Source organism: Arvicanthis niloticus, chromosome 15 (genome assembly GCF_011762505.2).
Source record: "Arvicanthis niloticus isolate mArvNil1 chromosome 15, mArvNil1.pat.X, whole genome shotgun sequence".
Classification (NCBI taxonomy): Eukaryota; Metazoa; Chordata; class Mammalia; order Rodentia; family Muridae; genus Arvicanthis; species Arvicanthis niloticus.
Genome location: NC_047672.1, coordinates 3,879,967 through 3,903,784, shown reverse-complemented (window position 1 = coordinate 3,903,784; position 23,818 = coordinate 3,879,967). Strand labels below are relative to the sequence as shown.

The 23,818-nt window shown below is 48.8% G+C and overlaps 1 protein-coding gene across 3 annotated transcripts in view; it reads left to right on the top strand.

Annotated features, from left to right (window-relative positions):
- The window catches only part of Paxip1 (PAX interacting protein 1), a 53,165-nt gene that overhangs the window by 14,773 nt on the left and 14,574 nt on the right, over nucleotides 1–23,818 (top strand). For all 3 annotated transcript variants that reach the window (XM_076913278.1, XM_076913277.1, XM_076913279.1), the window contains 9 exons: nucleotides 2,654–2,767; nucleotides 5,701–6,324; nucleotides 12,074–12,788; nucleotides 13,134–13,228; nucleotides 17,374–17,469; nucleotides 18,409–18,546; nucleotides 19,032–19,153; nucleotides 19,910–20,094; nucleotides 21,030–21,073. In XM_076913278.1, coding sequence (XP_076769393.1) covers nucleotides 2,654–2,767; nucleotides 5,701–6,324; nucleotides 12,074–12,788; nucleotides 13,134–13,228; nucleotides 17,374–17,469; nucleotides 18,409–18,546; nucleotides 19,032–19,153; nucleotides 19,910–20,094; nucleotides 21,030–21,073 — 2,133 coding nt within the window. The remainder of the gene's footprint in view (nucleotides 1–2,653; nucleotides 2,768–5,700; nucleotides 6,325–12,073; nucleotides 12,789–13,133; nucleotides 13,229–17,373; nucleotides 17,470–18,408; nucleotides 18,547–19,031; nucleotides 19,154–19,909; nucleotides 20,095–21,029; nucleotides 21,074–23,818) is intronic.

Sequence of the window (23,818 nt, the reverse complement as noted above, 5' to 3'; positions counted from 1 at the left end):
GCGTAAGCAAGTCCCCAATTCAGTGCTTTTTTCTGAAGTCCACTTGATCATGGTGTCTCTTCCTAGCAGTAGGAAAGTAACTTAGACACTGAAGATAGCCTTGAATTTTTGTCCCCATTCCCAGATGCTGGGAGTTGCAGGGGAGCACCGTTATGCCCGGCTGAGAGCAGTGTCAGCTGGCAGTAAGGAGGCAAGATGTTTGCGGGTCAGAGGGACTCAGATTCTACATGGGGAGGACAATATGACAAGAAAGCTAATTGTGGATTGTGGGCAGTGTGCACATACTTCTGCTGGCTTGCCAGGGGTTCCGTGGAGTGACAACAGGCGGGAAGCTTGGCACATAGGTTGTTTAGTGTGTCGACAGTGGCATTTATGTGTGTCTAGCCCAGGAGCCAGGCAGGCTAAGCTGCCTTGGTTCCATGCTTGAGAGCTGAGCTTAGCCTGCTACTGGAAACATTGGAGCCAACGTGACTTTGGAAAGATGGCTTTTTAAAAAGTCTTTTCTCCCATTTGAAGAGATTGCTTTTGAAAGTCTGGAAAGTACAGAAAAGTGGAAAGGTGAAAATAAAAATACCTCCATATCCCTTGACCAGGAGGTGCCAGTAGCTGGTGTTTGTGTGTGGAGGCAAGTCTCACTACTGCAAGGTCTGAGCTGCTGTGTGTGTTGGCAGTACCTCAGTTCCAAATGTGCTCTGAGTTGACAGGAGAGGGTTCTCAGAGACAGTGACCGTTCCTTGGTGCTTCCCCCGCCTAGTGAGGTGTGATCCTGTTGGGCATGGCCATTCAAGAGCGAAGACTGCATCTGGATTAGGTTTTACATTCATTTTAAGTAAAGGTGGCACAGTGAGTCATTGGAGCACTCTTGTCAGATAATTACACCTCGTTCTCCAGGTGCTGCAGGAAGCTCCTGATGAGTGGACACTGACTTTAGAAAGCTAAAGCTGACTTTAGAAAGTGTGACGGTGACTTTAGAAAGCTCATGCGCAGTCGGTGTGGGGTATACAGTAGCCCTTAGGAGCGCTGGCACAAGGCTGGATACTTGAGGATCACATGCTGGCATTAAGAAGTCAGTTGTTTATCAGTACCTTAAGCAAATATAGAGACAAACTCAGGCTTCTTCAGTATCCATAACCCTCAACTTAAAATATGTTTATCCAGAAAAGATTCATCTTAAAGTGAACACTGCATTACATTTCTTTCTTTCTTATTACTCATTTTGTTCATTTACATTTCAAATGATATCCCCTTTCCCAGTTACCCCTCCAGAACCCCCATCCTCCCTCTTCCTCTCCCCTTTGCTTCTATGAGGGTGCTCCTCCACCCACTCACCCACTCCCGCCTCACCGCTGGCTCTAGCATCCCCCTACGCTAGGGCGTTGAGCCTCCACAGGACCAAGGGCCTCCCTCCCCTGATGCCAGATAAGGCTGAGTGTTTCTTTTGCCGTTCAGAATAAATTTTACCCTTTAAAAGTTAGTTCGGCTTGTCCCAGAGGTCCTTCCTTAGCGGGCGTCTGACAGTGGGTGGAGTTGGACCTGGGCTGACACACTGGGGTGTCAGGTGCCAGTGTTTACAGTTTTATGAGTGTCACAGGGGTTGGTGGCAAGTTCTGTGTCACACTCATGGTCAGGTCAGTGTGGGAAACCTGTGATACCATTCTGGCACATAGTAGGGCGGGCAATCTTGGCAGCAGGGCGGCAGTGCTAGAACCTCACATCTCTGTGAACCACAAAGGGCTATGGCTCTCCGTGCTTCAGGCCTTCGCCATGGAATGTTTGTTTTCTTTCTCTTTGGCTCTCCACTCATTGTGCTTTTAGTTTGTAACTTTATCCATGTCATAATTAAGATTTGCTACCAATTTTGAAGGAGTTCTTTGTAATTATGATATAAAACTTTTTTTGGGGGGGGGGGGTCAGGTGTCAAAGCACTCGCATGGAAGCCAAAGGACAGCTGTGTGTAGTTGGTTCTCCTGCTTTTGTGTGAGCAGGAATGGAACTTGGGTCATCTGGCTTGCATATCACATGCTTTACCCATTGAGCCATCTCACCAGCCCCTATAAATATTATTTTGATGTGTGAACATTTTCAGAAATGATGGAAAGTGGAATATCTTTCTGCCCTTTTTAAAATTTTGTGTTGCTTTCATTATAGAACATAATTCCCTATTGGTGTACAGATGGAATTTTAAATTTTTTATTTTTATTTTATATGTTTGGGTGTTTTGTCAGCATGTATCTCTGTATCTGTACCACATGTGTGCGGTGTCCATGGAGACCAGAAGAAGGTGTTGGATCCCCTGGAGTTAGAGTTAGAGATGGTTGTGAGCAGCCATGTGGGTGGGAATTGGACCTGGCTCTCGAGACGAGCAGCCTGTGCTCTGATTGCTGAGCATTTTCTCAGACTATAAGTGGGAATTTTTAAAAATTATATTGTTGTGCTTGGGATCTTGTATATGCCCAGGGTCTTGTCTTTCCCCAGCCCTGGGTGATCCTGATGCTCAGCTGGTGATGTGGCAGACTGGGAGCAGCAGGGTGGCTGCCAGCCGACAGCAGGAGCCCAGCCATGAGAGTGTTGTGTGGACACGGCCATGTGAGAAAGTGGAAATGGAGACATAGTTGCATGTGTGGTGATGCCTTTGTCTCTCACTCTCCTCCAGGTGTCGTCTGAAGACAGAAGTGCCCTGTGGGCCTTGGTTACGTTCCACGGGGGCAGTTGCCAGCTAAACCTTAACAAGAAGTGTACACACTTGATTGTCCCAGAGCCAAAGGGGGTAAGCACTGCTAACGCAGCACCATCTTCCTGGGTCACCCATGTGCAGGAATCAGGGGACTCTGTGCAGTGACTGGAGTCTGTGTACAGAAGCTGTGTATATTAGTGACTGGAGTCTGTGTGCAGAAGCTGCGTATATTAGTGACTGGAGTCTGTGTACAGGAGCTGCGTATATTAGTTTCTGCCGTAATAGATGGGAAATTATAAATTGCGAGTTTAAGAGAAAATATGTGAATAGGGTGGGTACATTTGTCAGGGTTCTGTAGAGTGACAGAACTTATAGAATGAATCCGTCTCGATGGATGGATGGATGGATGGATGGACGGACAGATGATAGGTAGACAGGTAAATAGATACATAGAACTTACTACATCACTTTCAGGCTCCAACAGTGGTAGGCCATGAATGGAAGGTCCAAGTATTCAGAAGTTGCTCTGACCACAAGACTAGATGTCCCAGCTGATCTTTAGTAGACTCTGATTCTAAAGACATAGGCTCTAGTGACAGTGAAGTAATGGTCTCACTAGCAAGGCAGGGAAGACAAGCAACAAGCAAAAGCTTCCTTCCATGTCCTTATATAGGCTTCCAGTAGAAGGTACAGCCCAGATTAAAGGTGTGTCTTCCACCTCAAAGGTCCAGACTAGAAGTAGATTTACCCACTTCAAACCAAGCTAAAACTAATCTCACAGGTGTGTCCTTCATTTCTGGATTGTACTTCATTCCAGATGTAGTCAAGTTGTCAATCAAGAAAGCCATCACTGTGGGTTTGTCAAGTATTAAGTCTTTGAATTTCAGCCTGAAGTATTTACTTAACTTACTCATGGATTATCTGGAGGCTAGAGATGGCTCAGTGGTTAAGCACATTTGTAGTTCTGCCAGGGAATCTGGGTTTTCACAGAACACTGGGCAGTCAGCAGGAGCTAGGCAGATTCATATCCTCTGCTGTTGATGCTGATATAGCATGCTCTGGGCTATGGTGAGTGCTTGCTTCACATGCTTGAGGTCCTAAGTTTCATCCTCAGCAATGTAGAGGGAAAAAAACCCAAAGGTATTAGTGTTCTAGTGTGCATATCAGAATAGGAGGACATTCATGGGCAGGTGAGGACCGAAGACATACAGAGTCTGTTCCTGGGGCACTGCAGTGCTGTGTGCTCTCCTGATGTGTACGTATGTTTAGAGCAAAGCAGTTGGAACCAACTCACTGGTTAGCTGTGGCCTTTTGTCATTGTGATCCCAGCCCTGCTCACTTTCTTTTGCTTAGTTGTTACTTTGCTTGAGACAGGATCTCACTGTGTGGCCTTGGCTGGCCTAAGCCTCATTATTTCAAGAAACTTTTTTCCTATAAAAGGTAACTGACCCACCAAGGCTGCATACTGTATCCCTACCTCCTAAAACTTGTATGCAAAGGAATTCAAATCTTTTTGTTTTGCTTTTTCATTGTATAGCCCTGGCTGTCCTGGAACTTACTTTGTAGACCATGCTAGCCTTGAACTCAGAAATCTGCCTGCATCTACCTCCCAAGCGCTGGGTTTAAAGGTGTGTATATCACTTATACCTGGCTAGGAATTCAGATCTTTTAATCCCCCTGTAAAACTTGCTTACATGAAATACCTGCTGAATTTTTAGTATTTGAGGCACTGGAGGGACCCATCCTGTTCCTCTTTCCTTCATTTTTTTCTGAGCCACTTTGCAAAGTAGCCAGTTAGGAGTAGACTGTGAGATTAAATTTCCGCCAGTGAGGAATTTTACAGAGCCTTGCTTTCTCGAGGCATGGAGTCATTGTTCCAACCTGCCGTGTCCCTGTCCAGCTGGTGCAGTCCTTACCCCAGCATAAACTACAGCAGCAGCTGGCCAGGTGCTCTGGAAGGATGTGGGTGCTACTTTAGGCCCTATGCATTGGCCAGAGAAAAGCAAAGGGACGTGACTATACAGTAATTACACACTGTTTTAAAAAATACTTTTACTATTTTTGATTCTTCAAGAAGCTTCCCAGGAGGCAGGCCCATGCCTCTTACTTTCTTGGCCCTCGTTAACTGCTGTGTTTCTCTGCAATCCTCACTAGGCAGATGCTACTACCATCTTGTCCCAATCACGGCCTACATTCCCAGATCCTGCTCCTGCCAGGTTTTCTCTAACCTTTTGCACCTATAAGAAAAGACTGGCAAAAGCAGCTTAAGGGAGAAACTCCACCATGGGAGGGAAGTCACAGCGGCAGGAGCTTGAGGGAGCTAGTCACATTACGGACACAGGCAGAAGGGAGCAGTTGAACGCATGCGTGCCAGCGCTCAGCTTGCCCTCCCCATCGTTCTGTGGAGGATCCTCTCTTTGGACATCATGCTGCCCATGATCAGTAGTCTTCTCATGTGCGTTAATTATTATCAAGATAATTTCTCACAGAGGTGCCCAGATGCCTGTCTCCTAGGAGCCAAATTGTCACTTAATACTACACCATACCCTGTCACTTAGTGTTGGTTTCAAGTTGTATTCTTACTGTATGTTTAACTTCTTGGAGGTAGGAGGGCAGCCATACCCCTATGACCATTCCTGTTGCACTGATGTGAAGGCACTTGCCCACAGTTCCTTTAGTGAGTGTCAGACTGTCTTGGATTGCCAGCTTGGCAAAAAGCATTAGTGTGTATAAACAGAAGTGTCATTCAGCTCTTCGCTTTGTTATTTTCTATAAGATTTCTAGTTCTCTGTCTGTACTTAAAATGCTACCTATAAAAGCTGATTTAAACCAGCTCTTGTGAGCTTCCTACTACCGTCACAACCCCTTCGTGTGGACCTACCTCTCTACAGCTCCAGCTCACTCGTGCAGGCATGGTGGGGACAGCAGCAGCTCTGTAGCTGTAGCCCTCTTAGAGCTCCCTACTCACATGCATGCTTATAGGAAGAGAGGGAAGCACCATTTAGTATGGTATGCTTTATTCCTAGGAGAAATACGAGCGTGCTGTCAAGAGAACAAGTATTAAGATCGTCACCCCTGACTGGGTCTTGGACTGTGTGTCTGAGAAGAGGAGGAAGGATGAAGCTTTTTACCATCCACGGCTGATCATCTATGAGGAGGAAGAGGAGGAGGAGGAGGAAGAGGGAGACAACGAGGAGCAGGACTCTCAGAACGAGGGTAGCACTGAGAAGTCCAGTGCAGCCAGCTCTGCAGAGGCCTCCCCCGTTGACCAGCCGGGCTCTCCAAAGCCCAGGGCTGAGGTGTCCAAAGGGGAGTTGATGTTTGATGACTCTTCTGACTCATCCCCTGAAAAGCAGGAGCGCAGCTTGAACTGGGCCCCTGCTGAAGCCCCGCCACTCAGCACAGCCCAGCGCAGGCTGCCTCAGGGAAAAGGGCCGGGACTCATTAACCTGTGTGCCAATGTCCCACCTGTCCCAGGGGACATTCTGCCTCCTGACATGCGGAGTAACTTGATGGCTGCCGGACAAAACCTTCAGAGTTCTGAGCGATCAGAAATGCTAGGGACCTGGAGCCCAGCTGTCCGGACGCTGCGGAACATTACAAACAATGCTGATATCCAGCAGATGAGCCGGCCGTCCAATGTCGCACATGTAAGTCTTGGAGATCTGAAAGCTGCCTTCAAGACTGGGATTTTGTGACCCTTCAGATGAGTTACTTATGAGTCCTTTTTTTGTGGGAATTTCTTTACAGCCATGTTAAACAGGCATAAGTCACGTGGTGACATTTGGGCCAGCAGGGAACCAAATACCTGCTAGCCACTACATGAAGCCTTATGGCCTGGCAGGGTAGGCCTTTGTTTTCTCCCAGGAGTGAACTTAGTGGGTTTCCTAAAGACCCATGTCTTTGTATGTTGTCCTTGTTGGTGTGTGTTATTATGTATTTCAGTGTCAAAGTCACACTGATAGCACGAAGAATATGAGGGAGGTGATGTCAGTCAGGCTTGAATGGCAGGTGTTAAGAAGACCAAGGTCAGTTCGGGGTGACAGCCCAAAGTGGGCAAGGATTTGCTGTCCTCTGAGAACATGAGACATTGCCTGGGTCGAACTCCAGGAGAGACAGACAGGGGCTTTGTTGTGTGGTCACAGGGAGGCATGTGTACTTCCTTCCTGGGAAGCTTCATGGGGTTTGAGCAGCAGTGAGCTGAAGTCTGGCAGGTGTTACAGGTGTTACATGAAGACTTATGGAGGTGAGAGGGGAAAGAAATGGGAAAGGCTCTAAGAGGCTAGAACACTGTGCTAGAGCAGATCCTGGTGAGGGGGCAGAGATTGCACTGCAGTGGAGACTTGAAAGTGCTGCAGGTGTGAGGACTGGAGATTCTTTGACGGGGTGTGAGGGAAGATGCTGTGGGCAGGGAGGTGAGTGGGCCAGCAGCATATGCTAACTACTCTCCAGCTTTAGAGCAGATGAGACTGTAGGAGGTAGGGTGGGACAAGAGAAGAGCCCAGGGTCATGTTGGGTGCTGGGGGCAGCCAGGCATAGGCAGCCAATTCCTCCCATTCAAAAACTGCTGTCTGTGGTGGCGTTTCTTCTTTGGGTGTTTTTTTCTTTCTTTCTTCTTTTTTTTTTTCTTCCTTTTTTTTTTTTTTTTTTTTTTTTTTCTTTTTTTTTTCTTTTTTCTTTTTTCTTTTTTTTCCTTGAATGGTTTTCAACTGTGGTATAACCTGAGGCAGGACCCAGTGCTAGTTAGGTGGACATAAGGGACCATGAGTGGCCTGGGTGTGAGGTGGTGATAAGAATCATTTTGCCAGGTTGGAGAGATGGCTCAGTGGTTAAGGTACTGGCTGCTCTTCCAGATGTCCTGAGCTCAGTCCCCAGCAACCACATGGTGGCTCACAACCATCTGTAATGGGATCCAATGCCCTCTTCTGGTGTGTCTGAAGACAGCTTACTTATACATAAAATAAATAAATAAATAAATCTTAAAAAAATTAATTTTGCTATGCCGAGAGCTTTAAGAAAACCTCTGTTGGTTAGAGATGCTTAAAACCTTGTCTGTAACGTTAACGTGAATTCTGATGGTTGGGATTCTAGAGATAGTGGAGGGGACAGATCCCGGCCACTCCCGGCATTCTTAGGTGCTGGGAAAACAGTAGCTGCTGAGGCAGGGTAAAGAGAAGAGGGTAATCCAGGTTTGAGGAGAATGGGGGACTGCCAAATGATTGATTCAGAAACTGGAAGGCAGTACTACTAGGCGTGACCAGTACTAGGTTAGGTTGGCAACGACAGCTTTAACGTGACATGGGAAATAGAGTGAGCTCATGCTGGAGAGAGGGAAATGAGGGGCTGGCTAGAGCCTGTGGAGAGAATGGTGGACAGGGAAGTGGTAGAGACACAGCCTAGACCATGCCCTTTGGAGGTCTCAAAAGTGTATAGTTCACTCACAGGCACATTCTGCATTGGTCAAAGTAAATTATAAAATTTGATGCATTTGCCCAGATTCCAAGGTTCACTATATACAGGCTGGACTTTAGGCCTTTTTTGGTGGTGATTATGTGGTGAAAACTGGCCTAACATTAGGGCTGAAGATGGCTATGTGGTTAAGAGTACTGGGTGTTCTCGCAGAGTTCCTGCCTTTGATTCCCAGCTCTCGTGTGGTCCTTAAAGCCATTGTAACACCAGTCCCTCTTCTGGTCTCAGCAGTCACTACATGCACTTTATATAGGCATGCATGCCGGCAAAACAACCATTTTCATAAAATAAATAACCAAACAAAAAACTGGCCTAGCATTCAGAAACTGCAGCACCTTTAGGAATGAAGCCTCTGGTAGCCCAAGGTCCCACTACTGCCTGTTTGACTTCCTCTGTCCCCTCCCAGATGTCAAGTGACAGTTCACAGCCAGGTACATGTCTTTGTGACTGACCACAGCATTTCACAGTGTCTGGGAAGGTGTGGCGTTGAGGGGGCCTCAGAGCAGACATAGCCGGCACATCTGCCTGTGGGGAAGGATGCTTGGGGCTAGAGGATACTGGACTGACTGCACAGATGGTGTGGTTCCACCTGAGTAAGTCCTGGAGGCAGAAGCCCTGTGGCCCCATAGCCACAAAGAGTATGGGGCTTAGGAGAACAGTGGAGGATGGCAGGAAGGGTATTGGAAAGTTAGTGGACCTAGTGACAGTGGAAGGACATGTTGGTCAGTAGGCTAGAGCCAGAAAGGATGGACACTTCTGACCTCAGGTCTTGAGAGGAGAGATTCAAAGGTGAGCAGACCTGGGCTCACAGGTGGATTTGCCCTGTAAGCACTTGGAGATTCTGACTAAAAAGATCTCAGCTGCTGTGAGTCTAGATGGAAGTGTGAGGCTTTTGTCTCTGTACCTCCCTCCCTTCCATGAGAAGTTCTGGGTGGGAGCCATGCATTTAACATTGAAAGCATGGGCTTTGCCCTTCCCCCTACTCTCTTAGTAGGAGCAGGCTTGGTCAGTCACTGGTCTCTTGCTGTGTCACAAAGATGCAGGTTAAGTGTGGGATTCCTAAATCTGTTTGGATTTAGACATACACTGATGTCTGGTGTGATCTGAGGGTCAGGAGTTGCTCTACACTGTTCTCTGACATTGGCTCCAGAATGGAACAGCTCAGCGAGCCAGAGCAAAGGTAGGTTCAGGTCACTATGGTGCTTTCTGAGAGTCTTTATCACTATGTGCAGAAAAGGATGAATTTCAGAATGTTAAACACAGGAGACTTAGTTTGCTTTTTTGATTAAGGTGGAAGAGGGAAGTGACTGTCAAACTCCTGTTTGATGGCAAGTATGTCCTAGCGAGCACTAGTGTGGTGTACGCGTAACGCTTTTCACATTCTGCCAGGAACTTGGGGGTGCTGTTTAAAGGAGGGGAGGTCAGAGTTTCTGCTTTAGGTAGCATGGCTACATGGCCAGTCCTTGGGACTCTTCTCCCTTGGGTCCCACAGGTTGCTGTGTTCTCAGCTTGGGGCAGATGAGATGGGAGGGAGGGTACTTGGCTCTACCACTGGTGTTAATGGCTATCCTGGCCTGGCCAGGATCTCCTGACACCCCATAGTTTCTTATTGTGCACACTGAGGTGGCTATGGCAGGGCAACATTTCAGCGTTTGCCTCTAAGCCCAGGGCAGGAACATGTCTGCCCTTCTCCTTTTTGTTTTTTTGAGGCAGAGTTTCTCATGTGGCCCTTGCTGTACTGGAACTCACTTTGTAGACCAGGATGGCCTTGAACTCAGAGATACACTTACCTCTGCCTCCCAGGTGCACCACACCACTGGCTTCCTTGCTTTACATATGACTTTCCCACATAGATATCAAAGTCTGCTACAGTCTACTGATCCCTACTGAACCAGAAGTTGGCCCAGAGGGCCTGCCTGGCTGCAGATTCTCCTGTGCCTGTCCTGGCAGCAGTGGCTCTTGTGTTGCGAGGCATCTCTTCAGGGTCCCTGTGCAGAGGACACCAGTGTGGCAGATGGCCGCTTTGCCTGTGCATGTGACAGGCCATCTCTGCATCTGTCCCATCTGTTGCCTCATCTTGTTTGAGGAGGGAGAGTCAACAGCCGTAACGATCCTTCAGGAAGCCGTCCATTCTAAGCGTCCATTCTAATAACTGTTTCCAGTGCTATGAGTGCCTATGAATGCATATAAAGTAAATGCAAAGAGAGATTGCTTTCATGAGCCTTATTCTTACTGTTTGAGACTTTAATATAATTACATCATTTTCCTTCCTCCAGACCCTCTCACATCCCCCTTGCTCTCCTTCAAATCCATGACTTCTTTCCCTTCTTTGTTGTCGCATATCTCTGTGCGTACACATAAGTAGATAAAGACAACCTGCTTAGTCTGTGTGCTGTTTGTCTGTTTGCATGTTTAGAGCTGAGCCTTTAGTATGGGACAACCAGTGGCTCTGCTTTTCCCTGGGGAAGACTGCGGTGCCCAGCTTTCCTTGGTTGCCTCTAGTTCTTTGTACAGGGTTGAGACTTTGTGAGCTTGGTAATAGTTTTTGTATCATTCGTTTTAATATATGTGCTACTAAAGTGAGCACTATTCATTTTTAAAAAATGTTTGCATGTAGGTGCATGTTTATACATGTGTGTGGATGTTTGTACTGCAGTGTTCATGTGGAAGTCAGAGCAAAACATTAAGTGTCAGGTCCTACCTTCCCTCATGTTTGGGACAGAGTCTGTCTTGTTCACTGCTATGCAGCTAGTCTGTATGATCTATGCGCGTCCTTCTATCTCTAGTCTCTGTCTCCCTTCTTTTGTAAGAGCATTAATATGGCAGGTACATGTACTCCTGTGCCTGGCTCTTATGTGGGTTCCGGAGATCAGAGCTCTGGTTGTCAGGGTGGTATGCCTACTCCCCCGAGCTGCTGCTGCTGCTGCTGCTGCTGCTTTTCCTCCTCCTCTTCATCCTCCTCTTCTTCTACCTCCTCCTTCTCATCCTCATCACAATAATCATAGTAATTTGAGGATACTACCTTGTATAGTTCAGGCTAGCTTGAACTCCCTGTGTAGCCAGGGGTGGCCTTGAACTCCTGATGCTCTTTCCTTCATTTTCCAAGTATGTGAATTACAGGTCAGTACTATCAAGCCCAACTAACATTTGCCTTTAAGTACACCTTTTGCTAGAGTCCCTCCATCCCTTTTCTGTGTCACATCCACTGCACAGGGCAAGGTGCAGTGCGGGAGGAACAGGAGCTGTGCTGGGTGTAGCTGTGGCCTGTTTGCTTTGGTGGTAATACAGGATCTTCTGCCTCATCTGAGTAGAGGTAATTCCTAGAAGCAGAAGGAAGTAGAACATGGCTCCGCCTATGGAGAGGCTTGAGCCAAAGCTGCCGCTTCCCATGGCCCCCTAGTCAGAAGCAGAGCAGGCTGCGGAGGAGGGGATTGCTGGGGAGATTGCCACATTCCCTGTAGTCCTGGCTGCTCAGGCCTGCATGAGACCAAATACTGCCACTTGATTGTTTTGCTATTCTGTCCCCGTTCTTTAAGGTGCAGCAGCTCTGTGAATCAGTGCCCCCAATATGTGTATGTGTTGGTGGGGGCTGGGGTGGAAGGTGGAGAGGGTGGGGGTGGGGATTGGGCTTATCTTACACTGGGTTCCAGGGCTTGAACTTGGGTTGCTAGGCTTGGGTAGCAGCAAGCTCTTCACCTGCAGAGCATCTCCCGTGTTTGCTGGTCTGTTTTCTGTTTTATAATTCAGTGTCCTGCTCTCTGGATGTTAAATATGAAGCACATATATGAGAGCAGTGTGGTGTTGCTGGCTGGTCTCCATTTTGTATCAGTTTGGTGTATCAGCTGCACGAATGCATTGTTACCTGCCTAGGAGCGGGTAGTGCCTCTCAGCAATTAGTAGTAGCAACTTGGCCCTCTTTTTGTTTTCTAGATCTTACAATCCCTTTCAGCACCCACAAAAAACCTAGAGCAGCAGGTGGCACACGGTCAGCAGGGACACCCCAATGCCAGTGCCGTGCTGTTTGGCCAGGCTAAAGGTGCTCCCGAGACACACGTGTTGCAGCAGCACCATCCTCCCCAGCAGCCCCAGCAGCAGCACCCAGCCCTGCACCTCCAGCCCCAGATCATGCAGCTCCAGCAGCAGCAGCAGCAGCAGCAGCCCCAGCCCTACCCCCAGCCGCCATCACATCAGTTCCCGCAGCAAGTCCATCAGCATCAGTTCTCTCAGCAGCAGCTCCAGTTTCCACAGCAACCATTACACCCTCAGCAGCAGCTGCATCGCCCTCAACAGCAGCTGCAGCCATTCCAGCAGCAGCATGCCCTGCAGCAGCAGCTCCATCAGTTGCAGCAGCAGCAGCTCCAGCAGCACCAGTTAGCACAGCTCCAGCAGCAGCAGCAGCAGCAGCAGCAGCAGCAACAGCAGCAGCAGCAACAACAGCAACAGCAGCACAACCTTCTCCAGCAGCAGCAGCAGCTCCAGCGCTTGCAGCAGCAGCAGATGCAGAATCAAGCAGCACACTTGAGCCAAACGTCCCAGGCACTACAGCATCAGGTTCTACCCCAGCAGCCCCTGCAGCTGCCCCTGCAGCCCCCACCTCAGCAGCAACAGCAACAGCAGCTTTTCGGACATGACCCAGCAGTGGAGAGTTAGTACTGGTTCCTATTTTCCCACAAGTTACAAGCTTGCATAAGAGCATGGCGCCTGTCCAGTGATTGTCTCACACCCGTGGAGCAGGCATTCCAACGAGATGATTAGGGTTCTGTGTGTTTGCACACTCTGCAGTGAGGATGGTGCTCACAGAGTATCATGGCTGCTTCAGGAGCAGTGCTGAGGATTCAGTGCTTAGACCTAAATTATGTTTTGTTTTTAATGATCTGGCTTTAGATAGATTAGAATATTTGTAGCAACTTTCCAGATGTTGTTAGGTTGTAGATTCAAACTAAACTCATCAAAATGCACTTTTAATTTATGTTCATGTCTGTTACTCTAGTTCCAGAAGAAAGCTTCTTGCTAGGATGTGTGTTTGCAATCGCAGACTATCCCGAGCAGATGTCGGATAAGCAGCTGCTGGCCACCTGGAAAAGGGTGAGCTGGGGAAGCTGGGGCCTGTGTGCGTGATGGAGTTGGATGGCTGCCTGGTTGGGTTGGCTTCCACGTGTGTACTTTGGTGGGCGGGGAGGAGGTGCCTTCATTAGTGCTGCCCTCTATGGGAGGTGCCCATCACTTTCTGGACTTCTGTTGCTTAGGTGCCAGGTGGCGTGTTGGCTTCATGGTTCTTAAAATTTCTTCAGGAGTGGTAGTTATGTGTAATTTCCTTCTGGTGTAATTGTGGATGGTAGTCCATATATTTTTCTTTTTATTCGTTCTTTGTTATAGATGAAAAAGAAATTTTTGAAAAGTCTTTGCAATCATGCTACAAATCAAAATGAGAACAATCCCTCCCTCTCCCCGCTTTAGGTAAAAACCAAATTTAGGAGAGAAGCAGGGCTGCAGTGCAGTTAGGATAGAAGCAGGGCTGCAGTGCAGTTAGGAGAGAAGCAGGGCTGCAGTGTAGTTAGGAGAGAAGCAGGGCTGCAGTGCAGTTAGGAGAGAAGCAGGGCTGCAGTGCAGTTAGGAGAGAAGCAGGGCTGCAGTGCAGTTAGGAGAGAAGCAGGGCTGCAGTGCAGTTAGGAGAGAAGCAGGGCTGCAGTGCAGTTAGGAGAGAAGCAGGGCTGCAGTGCAGTTAGGAGAGAAGCAGGGCTGCAGTGCAGTTAGGAGAGAAGCAGGGCTGCAGTGCAGTTAGGAGAGAAGCAGGGCTGCAGTGTAGTTAGGACAGAAGCAGGGCTGCAGTGCAGTTAGGAGAGAAGCAGGGCTGCAGTGCAGTTAGGATAGAAGCAGGGCTGCAGTGCAGTTAGGACAGAAGCAGGGCTGCAGTGCAGTTAGGAGAGAAGCAGGGCTGCAGTGCAGTTAGGACAGAAGCAGGGCTGCAGTGTAGTTAGGACAGAAGCAGGGCTGCAGTGCAGTTAGGAGAGAAGCAGGGCTGCAGTGCAGTTAGGACAGAAGCAGGGCTGCAGTGTAGTTAGGACAGAAGCAGGGCTGCAGTGTAGTTAGGATAGAAGCAGGGCTGCAGTGTAGTTAGGAGAGAAGCAGGGCTGCAGTGTAGTTAGGACAGAAGCAGGGCTGCAGTGCAGTTAGGAGAGAAGCAGGGCTGCAGTGCAGTTAGGAGAGAAGCAGGGCTGCAGTGTAGTTAGGACAGAAGCAGGGCTGCAGTGTAGTTAGGATAGAAGCAGGGCTGCAGTGTAGTTAGGAGAGAAGCAGGGCTGCAGTGCAGTTAGGAGAGAAGCAGGGCTGCAGTGTAGTTAGGACAGAAGCAGGGCTGGAGTGCCCTTTGCTATAAGCATGGCTGGTGCTTAAACTCTGCCAGATGCCAAGTGTGCAGTAAGATGGCAATGTTGAATTGGGCAAGCTGACAGCACAGAAGCAAGCTGGGTGGTGCTGTACATAGAGCAGGTTGAGAAGGAGCCTGGAAACTGTAAGTGTAGGGTTGGACAGGACTTGTTAACGCTGGTAGAGGTGACCCATGTGTTCACAGGAGGACTTAGAGCAAGGATAGGAGGGGATGATCCTGTCAGAGCAGCGTGATAAAGGTGCAACTGTGGCACTTAATGGGGACTGTCATCAAGTCTTGTCCTGGGCAGTTCTTGAGTCAGGGAGAGCAAAAGACAAAGGCTGCCTATCTTCCATTACTTTTTTAGATGCTAAGGTAGTGGAATTTAGATTTTCCTTACAAGCTGTATATAAAAGGGATGAATGGAGTGGTTGGGTACTATGTTGTGTGGTAAGGTATAGACTCTGGGCTCACCAGGAGGAGAGTGGTAGGCCAACCAGGAAAGGATGACCCACAAAGATAGGGTTGGAGAGCCAGAGGGTGTTGGGGGCTGTAGGGGAAGAAAAGTGGGGGAGCATTGGGAGCTGTGGAATGGGCATTGAGAAGCTTCATGAAAAAGTAGAACCAGAATCCAAGGTCATGAAACAGTAAAGTTTGGTGTTTCATACGTTTGTTTGAGGTAGAGTCTCTAGAACTTGCACTTGAACTCCAAAGGTCACCTTGAACAGCTTCTTTGAGCCACTTGATTGAAAGCATGTGCCACCACACCCAGTTTGCGGGATGCGGGGGAATAAGCCAAGGGCCTCTTATGTTTTGGACAAGCTTTTGCAAGCCAAGCCAACACTTCCTCCCAGTTGGTTTGGCTTTCTCAGGTCTGCTTGAAGGCTCTGATGATGATGATAAGGGCAGCAGCACGAGTCTCCTGGCCCTGCTTTTTGGTCTTTTTCTGATTTTTGCCTCCTCTTACTCTCAAGAAGCAAGAGGTCCAGCACTGTGGCAATCCCTGAGCCCTGCAACACCATGTCATGGGTGTAGGGACAGAAAAGGGAAGAGAGCTGTCAAGAACAGCTTACTCCACTGGATACACTGCCAGACTGAGCAGGGAGAGAGCAGTGCTGGGACAACTCAGGGCACTTGAAAAACCAGAGGCTCAGTGAAGGGAGACCAAGATCCAGCCAGGACGTGGTCTGCGGCTTAGTACAGCGTGTAATCCAGAATCAGGTGAGGGTGGTGATTTCTGGGTACTGTGCCTGCCTGCCGAGTGTGGGAGCAGAGTGAGGATGAGCACAGGTGTCTAGCTAGAGTGCTCACCTCCGCCACACCTCCCCTTAGAAACCACTCATCCAGTGAGGGGTACATGGTGGCCAAGAAATAGGAGTTCTTAGATGAGCATGAAGGGAACTTCAAGTAGATGTGAAACAGAACCAAAGAGTTGGCAGGTCAGACAAGGAAGGTGAAGGAGATTGTTAGCTCTTGCTAAGGAAGCCAGGGAAGGTTCTACTTCCCTCCAGGGTAACTCTCCTAAAAAGGCTTGAGGGAGTGCTTGCCATGCTCTGGGCTAGCCAGGGTCCCACCCTGTGGGGCCTTCCAGCTGTGTGAGTGGCCATAGTGCAGCTGTGACTCCTTCCTTTTCTTCTTTGAGTGACTCAAGACCAAGAGCAGGGTGTGGAGGAGCCTCTGGCAGTGTGGGGAGGTAGCCCTGAGGATGCGTGCTTTGAAGATGCCCTTTAAAGCACCTCACATTTCTCTGCAGAGTTTAGAAGTGAGGGTGGGTAGGATACTTTCAAGACAGCAGATATGGAGAGTGGGGTGAGGTCTGGTCAGCACCAGGAAACAAAGCCTACACTAAGAGGACCAAGGGAGTTTTTGGCCTTCCCACAGGGACATCGTGAATAATGCGTAAGGTCAGAAAGGAGTGAAATAACATAGCATTTGTGAATTAGAATACACTAGTAATTATCAGAGGACACAACTTAGCCAATGGGAAGCAGGTGTAGTCAGGAGCTCTTGGCTCTGTCACAAAGTTACAAACAGCTAAAATAAAAATAAACACTGCATTTCAAGGTGGCAAGTGAAACCAGAGTTTGATTGAGACCAGATCTTTCTTAGGGGTAAGCTTACACTTCAGCTGGTGTGCTGTAATGTTCAGTTTTCTGTGGTGATGGCTGATACCTAGGGTGTAAAGCCCCCAGCAGGATAGGATGTTCCCTTCTCCAAAACTGGAATCAGCTTTCATATGTTTCCTGTGTTGTTTGTGTGTGTGTGTTTGTATGCGTACATGTATGCTCACACCAGCCACAAGCATGTAGTAACTGCTGAGACTCAAGACATTGTATCCCTTGAAGCTAGAGATGCAGGCAGATGCATGGATGCTGGAACCAAACCTGGGTCCTCTTCAAGAGCAGTTCATTCATCTCTGCTCAGCCGTCTCTCTAGCCCATCAGTTATAATATTGCTACACACTACATTCTGATGTGACAGTGACAAGGTTTGTAGTAAGGATGGTGGATCTGCTCTGAGAGCATCTGGTAGTCAGTGGAGACACCACTGGTTCCCAGAATAAAGTTGGATCTACTAGACACCATACACCACTCAGGCAGTTGTGCAGCACACCCTACTGACCAAAGTGTTGGCAGTGCTGGGGTGAAGAAGCTCAGTTTTAAGTAAGACCATTGCATTCCTGTTTGTTTGAAATGGCTGAATGGCATAGTGTTATTCTGAGTTCCGGGGAGATTCTGTGAATGGGGAGCGAGTCATGCCAGTGCCTTCTGGTTTCTGTTCATAGCTGGCTGAATTGAAATCACAGTTGGTAGTAGCCTGAATAATTGAAAGTGATGACAGGTTTGCTGGGTCTTTTGTGTAGATAATCCAGGCACATGGTGGCACTGTGGACCCCACTTTCACGAGCCGATGCACCCACCTCCTCTGCGAGAGTCAAGTCAGTAGTATGTACGCACAGGTAAGAATAGCTGGCCGTCCTGGCTGGGAGGACACCACATTGCTATGTGCAGCCCTAGAGGCAAGTGTTTCCTTATGGAACAGAGTGTCATGTGGTCCCAGCAGCCTTGACTGATGCGTGTAGCAGAGTTCAAGATGGAGAACTTGTGATCCCTTTATCTTCACCATGCAGAGGGCAGGTATCACTGAGTCAGGGATCCAACTGAAGGCCATGCACATTACACAACGGAGCTACAAACATGCCGTCTCGCAGCTCTTAGAGTCTTCCAGAGACTATTCTCCTGCCTCCAGAATTTAATCAGCCGCTTTGGTGGGCAAGATACTATTGTGGACAGCTTTGGGCAGTAGAAGGGAACTGGAAGTTACAAGCAGAGGTAGAGAAAGCGAGACACCCTCCTAGTCACCACCAGATGGGATTCGGTACCATCCGGGGCTTCACATGCAAGGGCTCCTGAGGGCAAGGCCCAAGAGAGTAGTCGTGAGCCTGGGCTGTGCGCTCCCTAGCACCACCTCCCGCCCCTGCCTTGAGGCGGCCACTTCTTCCCTTCTTAGAAAACCCTTCCTGCGAGTTGACAGATGAATGCTAACATCTATGTACACTGACTTTAGGAGCACCGTGTTAGGTCCTGTGGCCTGCTCTGTACTGTGCATCTCATCTGTGGTTAATTTTAAGAGGGTGTTATGTGTTTGTATGCAGGGGATTGGGTGTCTCTTTGTGGGGAGATTGTGTTGTGTTGTTCCTGACTATGGTTTTTCTCTTTGTGTTTCTTTGTGGGTACATGAGATGGGTCGGTGCCCCAGGAGCCTTAGATCTCCTGGAGGTGGAATCTTCTATTCACTTGTTCTGGGAAGGTGGCCCTGAATTGTGCAAGCCAACTGTTCTTTACCTGGGCCCACAGCAAAGAGCTAGAGACAACACTATTGTTGTTTTGTTTACCAGGCACTACGGGAGAGAAAGCGGTGTGTGACTGCACACTGGCTCAACACGGTGCTGAAGAAAAAGAAGCTGATGCCCCCTCATCGAGCCCTGCATTTCCCTGTGGCGTTTCCACCCGGGGGCAAACCCTGTTCACAGCATGTGAGGCCATCCCCTCTCCTGCTTGACTTTACACACAGTTCTGTCCCAGACCCCTGTGTGCCATGCCTACGATAGCAGTGCCTGGCACAAGACATGTCTTTTTTGCCTCCCTGACACTTTAAAACCTAGGATGAGTCACCCACTGTTGGATAGAACTTAGTCGGTACTTGTGGGTACTTACCACCTAATGACCCAGAGCCTGCGACATTGAAGAAAATAAAGACCTGCCCTGTGTGATCAGCACAGTAACCTGAAATCAGCTGGGCAGTGTTGCACAGATGCCGGAAGTGCTGCCCTGTGAATGAATGAAGTCCCAGCTCTTCTTGCCTCAAGGATGCTGTGCGCTTCATGTTCCATCTGTGAAGTTATTCTCGCTGCTCTAAGAGATGACAGTGCCACATACATCCCTAATGCTGTAGGATCATTCATGACAGTAGTCAGAGCCCTTCCTCTGTGCTGTGTCTCATGTGCTCTTTTCTCCCCAGATTATCTCTGTGACTGGATTTGTTGACAATGACAGAGATGACCTGAAGTTAATGGCATACCTGGCGGGTGCCAAGTACACAGGCTACCTGTGCCGTAGCAACACAGTCCTCATCTGTAAAGAGTAAGCTGGGCTTGGAAGCTGTTTCAATTCTGTTTGCCCAAAGGAGAGGGATGATGAGTTAGTTGGGTGGTTTGGTTTGTTTGGGGGAGGCGTGGCGTCTTAGAAGACAGCCTTGTAGCAGTCTGCCTGCAGCCCCCTAGCGCTGGGACACCGGCATGCACCACCACTCCTGGCAGCAGTCCTTCCTTAACACGTCATAGTTTGTGTGAATTTCAAGTGTGCAAGTCCAGGAAAGAATGACACAAAGGCCCTCTGGCTGTCTTCCCAGCTCACTACTAGCTGACGACTCTTCAGTGCCTTTACTGTTCCTTTGAAGTAGGGTCTCTAAGTGTCCTGGTTGTCCCAGAGCTCTCTGTTTGCATCAGGGTGGTCTTGAACTCACAGAAATGGATCTGTCTCTGTGTCCTGAGTGCTGGGATTAAAGGGGTGCGCCACCATGCCTGGCTTTGTCTCTGTTTTTTAAAGGCATTGCTATTCATGGTACTGTCAGAATAACACCTATAAAGACTTGACTAGGCGAATGATGAAGTGGTAGGACTTGAACTGATGAGTTTAGATACCAGGAATAGAGTCAGATCAGAGCCTCACCCAGTTGGAGCCCAGGTTAAGTGCACTTGGCCTCCAGCTTGGATTGCTGGCAGTTTTGCTGAAACATGCCTGCCATTTTTATTAGTTTTATTAGCTTTTTTGGAAATAGACAAAAATTCATAGTAAGATGACACTAACATTGAATAAATGTGATTTCTCACAAAAAAGACCAAGTGGCTTGAAGTACGAGAAGGCCAAAGAGTGGAGGATCCCATGTGTGAACGCGCAGTGGCTGGGGGACATTCTGCTGGGGAACTTCGAGGCCCTGCGGCAAGTGCACTACAGCCGGTACACCGCCTTCAACCTGCCGGACCCCTTCGTGCCCACTCCACACTTGGTCTTGAGTCTTCTAGGTCAGTGACAGTTGATGTGCCGAGGCCTGCGTGCACACCTTCCTCCTTTAGTCCCTCTGCATAGCTGAACTTCCTCCCACACTGACCCAGTTCCAAGTGGTGTGGCTGTGGGTTGGTGTCTGAGAGGCTCTCTTTATCACTCTTCTTATTCCCTGATGGTGCCCTGCCCCATATGTGCTCAGCCCTGTGATAATGCATACTCCTCAGTGGAGGACGGCCTCACATAGGATGGGGGATATGAGATGACTGCACACTCCTCAGTGGAGGACGGCCTCACATAGGATGGGGGATATGAGATGACTGCACACTCCTCAGTGGAGGACGACCCTACAGAGGATGGGGGATATGAGATGACTGCACACTCCTCAGTGGAGGACGGCCTCACATAGGATGGGGGATATAAGATGCCAACACAGCTTTTTAACGACATTTTTTTAATTTATCTTTGAAATCCATGTTTGTGTACATATACAATGCTAGGTTTTAATTCTGCCTTTCAGAATTTTCAAAATTGAAAACATTTCTTAGGTTGTGTTTTGACATTCTCCTATGAAGCCCACTTTGCTTTGTAAAGCTTTGGTCATGGGAAGCCTTGCTCTGTGTTCCTATTGGACACTCGGCATTGTGTAGCTGTTCGTCACCCTGTGGGATTGCCTGGTCCTTGAAGGGACATCAGGGCACATCTGGCCTCAGATGCACGTTGTTGCACAGCACAAGGTGTCCCTGTGGCCAGCAGCTATGTATGGTCCTGGGCACACAGTGCATGCCCTTGGTGAATTGCCTGTGCTGGAAACCTGAGCTGCAGAATCAGGGGTTCACTTGCCCTGAATGAGTATTATAGACAAGCCTTGTGTGTCTAGGCTCTCTGTCTAAGAAGGGCTTACAGCAAGGTTTTATGTACATTCAATGTGGAAGATGACATCTTTCTCTTTCAGATGCGTGGAGGACCCCAGTGAAGGTGACTGCGGAGCTATTGATGGTATGCCAGCCCCACACCCTACAAAGGCCACTCCTGTATGTCATCCCCCCACATCACTGGCCACTCCTTTATGTCACCCCACGCCCCCACTGTGGACACTCCTGTATGTCACCCCACACGCCCCACTGCCGACACTCCTCTATGTCTTTCCCCCCACCCCCACCACACACACACACACACACACACACACACACTGGCTGTTGCTGTGTTACTCAAGCGCAGTGGGGATGTTTATGATTGCTGGCTTCTTGTCATTTGTTTAGTCGCATATGAGGGGTATCTTTTGTGTCATAAGAGTGTTAGCATAGCCGTCTGCATGTTTCTTTGCTGTCGGTGTGGGTGATGATTGTGCCTGTGTGTACATGAGGATCTTTGCTAGTGTCAGAGAGCCATGTCACACTCCAGCAGCTAAGGAGCAAGACTGTCACCAGATGTCAGCTGTTTTTCATAGCTAGTGGGCAGGGCCCTGAGAGACACTAGAAGTGGCAGAGGTATGGCCACACACAGGCCACAGGTTGGAGTTACCTGTTGTTGGGGAACGTTCCTGAGGGTTCTGGGGTAGGGTCACATTATACTGGTTATTCTGATGAGCTGCTTTGGGATAGAGCATTCTGGAAGGTTACTTATGGATTGTCTGTTGGGCTCTCTGCGTCCTCACCTTTAAGGCTCAGAGCCTCTGGCTTTGTTGTATCAGTGTTTACTCATTTACGACCCATTGTTCCTGGCTGGAGAGATGCCTCAGAGGCTGAGAACACTGACTGCTCTTCCAGAGGTCCTGAGTTGCCAGCAACCACATAGTAGCTCACAACTCATTCATAAAGAGGTCCAATGCCCTCTTCTGGTGTGTCTGAAGACAGCTACAGTGTACTCATTCTCATGTATATGTATGTATGTAAATAATCCACTGAGTCTGATTAGCACTGCCCATATCTGCATGACCATGGCATGGTCAACCTACCAGAGACTACACTCATAAGAAAACTTGATCTCCCTCCCTTAGAACCCATCAACTGGCCAGGCGGTGGTGGTGGTGGTACACACCTTTAATCCCAGCACTTGGGAGGCAGAGGCAGGTGGATCTCTGAGTTCGAGGCCAGCCTGGTCTACAGTGTGAGTGCCAGGACAGCCAGGGCTACACAGAGAAACCCTGTCTCGGGTAAAAAAAAAAAAAAGAAAGAAAAGAAAAGAAACCGTCAACTGTCAGTAGCTAGGGGTATCCCCACTTCCCACCCCCCATGCTGAAGCATTGACCGGATTGAACTTGTACAGGACAGCTTTTATGCTTGTAATTACAGTTACTGTGAGTTCATGGGTGCAATGGCCCTGTCATGCCTAGAAGACTGGCCCAAGGTCTTCTGACCTCAGATTCTTACAGGCCCGTTCCCCTCCATACATACTTTGTGATTGTTTGTTTTAACTTTTTATGGATTTTTTGTGAGTTTTACATCATGCACTCCAGTCCTACTTATCTCTGTAACTTCATATCCACCCTCCACCCCTGCAACTCCCCCTCCCAAATAAAAGACATACAAACAAATAAACAACTAAGCATAGAAAACATCTCATTAGTGGAAACTGTAATGCATCCCACAGTATATTCCTCTGTCCACACATCTTCACATGCAAATTGTTCATTTCAGTGAGTCATTGGTCTGGTTTTAGTTCTCTGGCTTCTGTGAGTATTGGATCCTCACCAGGACTCTCCTGTGGGACATCCCTATTCTGCCTTGTGTCATGTAGCTTTGGATCAGCAGGACTGGCCATTTCACACAGCCCAGCCAGTCCCAGATGACATAGATTGGGGGTAGAACAACTCAGGAGCCTAGGATCAGGGCCTGGGTGGCAGCTGACTTGGTCAGCTTGCCAGCTCTCCCTTATCTGAACCACCAGGATCATGTTCCCACCACTCAGCCACCCTATTACGGGTCAACTCCTGTTCTCATGCTCTTGGTGCCGGCTCACCCACACTCAGCCTACAGAGTCAGCTCCACTGTGCTGCCCAATCAAGGCGTGAGGTCTACTCTCCCAATTGCTGCCGCCTGTGAGGGGCTGGGCCAGCTCTCTGGCTCTCACACCCTCGGGAACTGGCTCACTGGTGCCTTGGCCTCCACTGTGTTGTCCTGGTGAGGTGCAGTACCCAAGCTCCTGAGTGCTACAACCAGTGAAGATACAGGACTAGCTTTCCCAACTACCAAAGATGACAAGCGACAAGGTGGGGGAGGGCATCACTACCACACCCCAACCCCTGCTCTCATTGCTTTTTGAGACAGGTCCCATATAGAGCCCAGACTGGCCTTGAACTTGATGTCTACCTGAAGATGACTATAGTGTTAGGATTATACATGTGGTGCTTTTAAAATGGGCTTGTAGAACCAGTCATGGTGGAGAGTGAGCCAGTGTACATGCTGGGCAGTGGTTCTGCACCCAGCCCTTTACATATTCACAACAAAGGCTTACTAAGTTGTGGAGGCTGACCTTGAACTCACTCTAGCCTAGACAGGCCCAACCAATTGAGTTTACATACAGTATGAAGAAATGAACAATGGCAGAGTGTGGGTGGCCCCTGAGGTGGGGCCCCCACAGACAGTCTCCATTGTTGGCTTGCTTCTGTCCTGGAGCAGTGGCTTGAGCTGGTGGGTAAGGCCTTTTGCTGAGGGAGCTTGGGCTGGTTCTGGTACATGAGGCTCTTGCTAAGGTTAGCACCTCTCCTTGCTCATAACAGCACGGTTGATGTGATTGTCACCT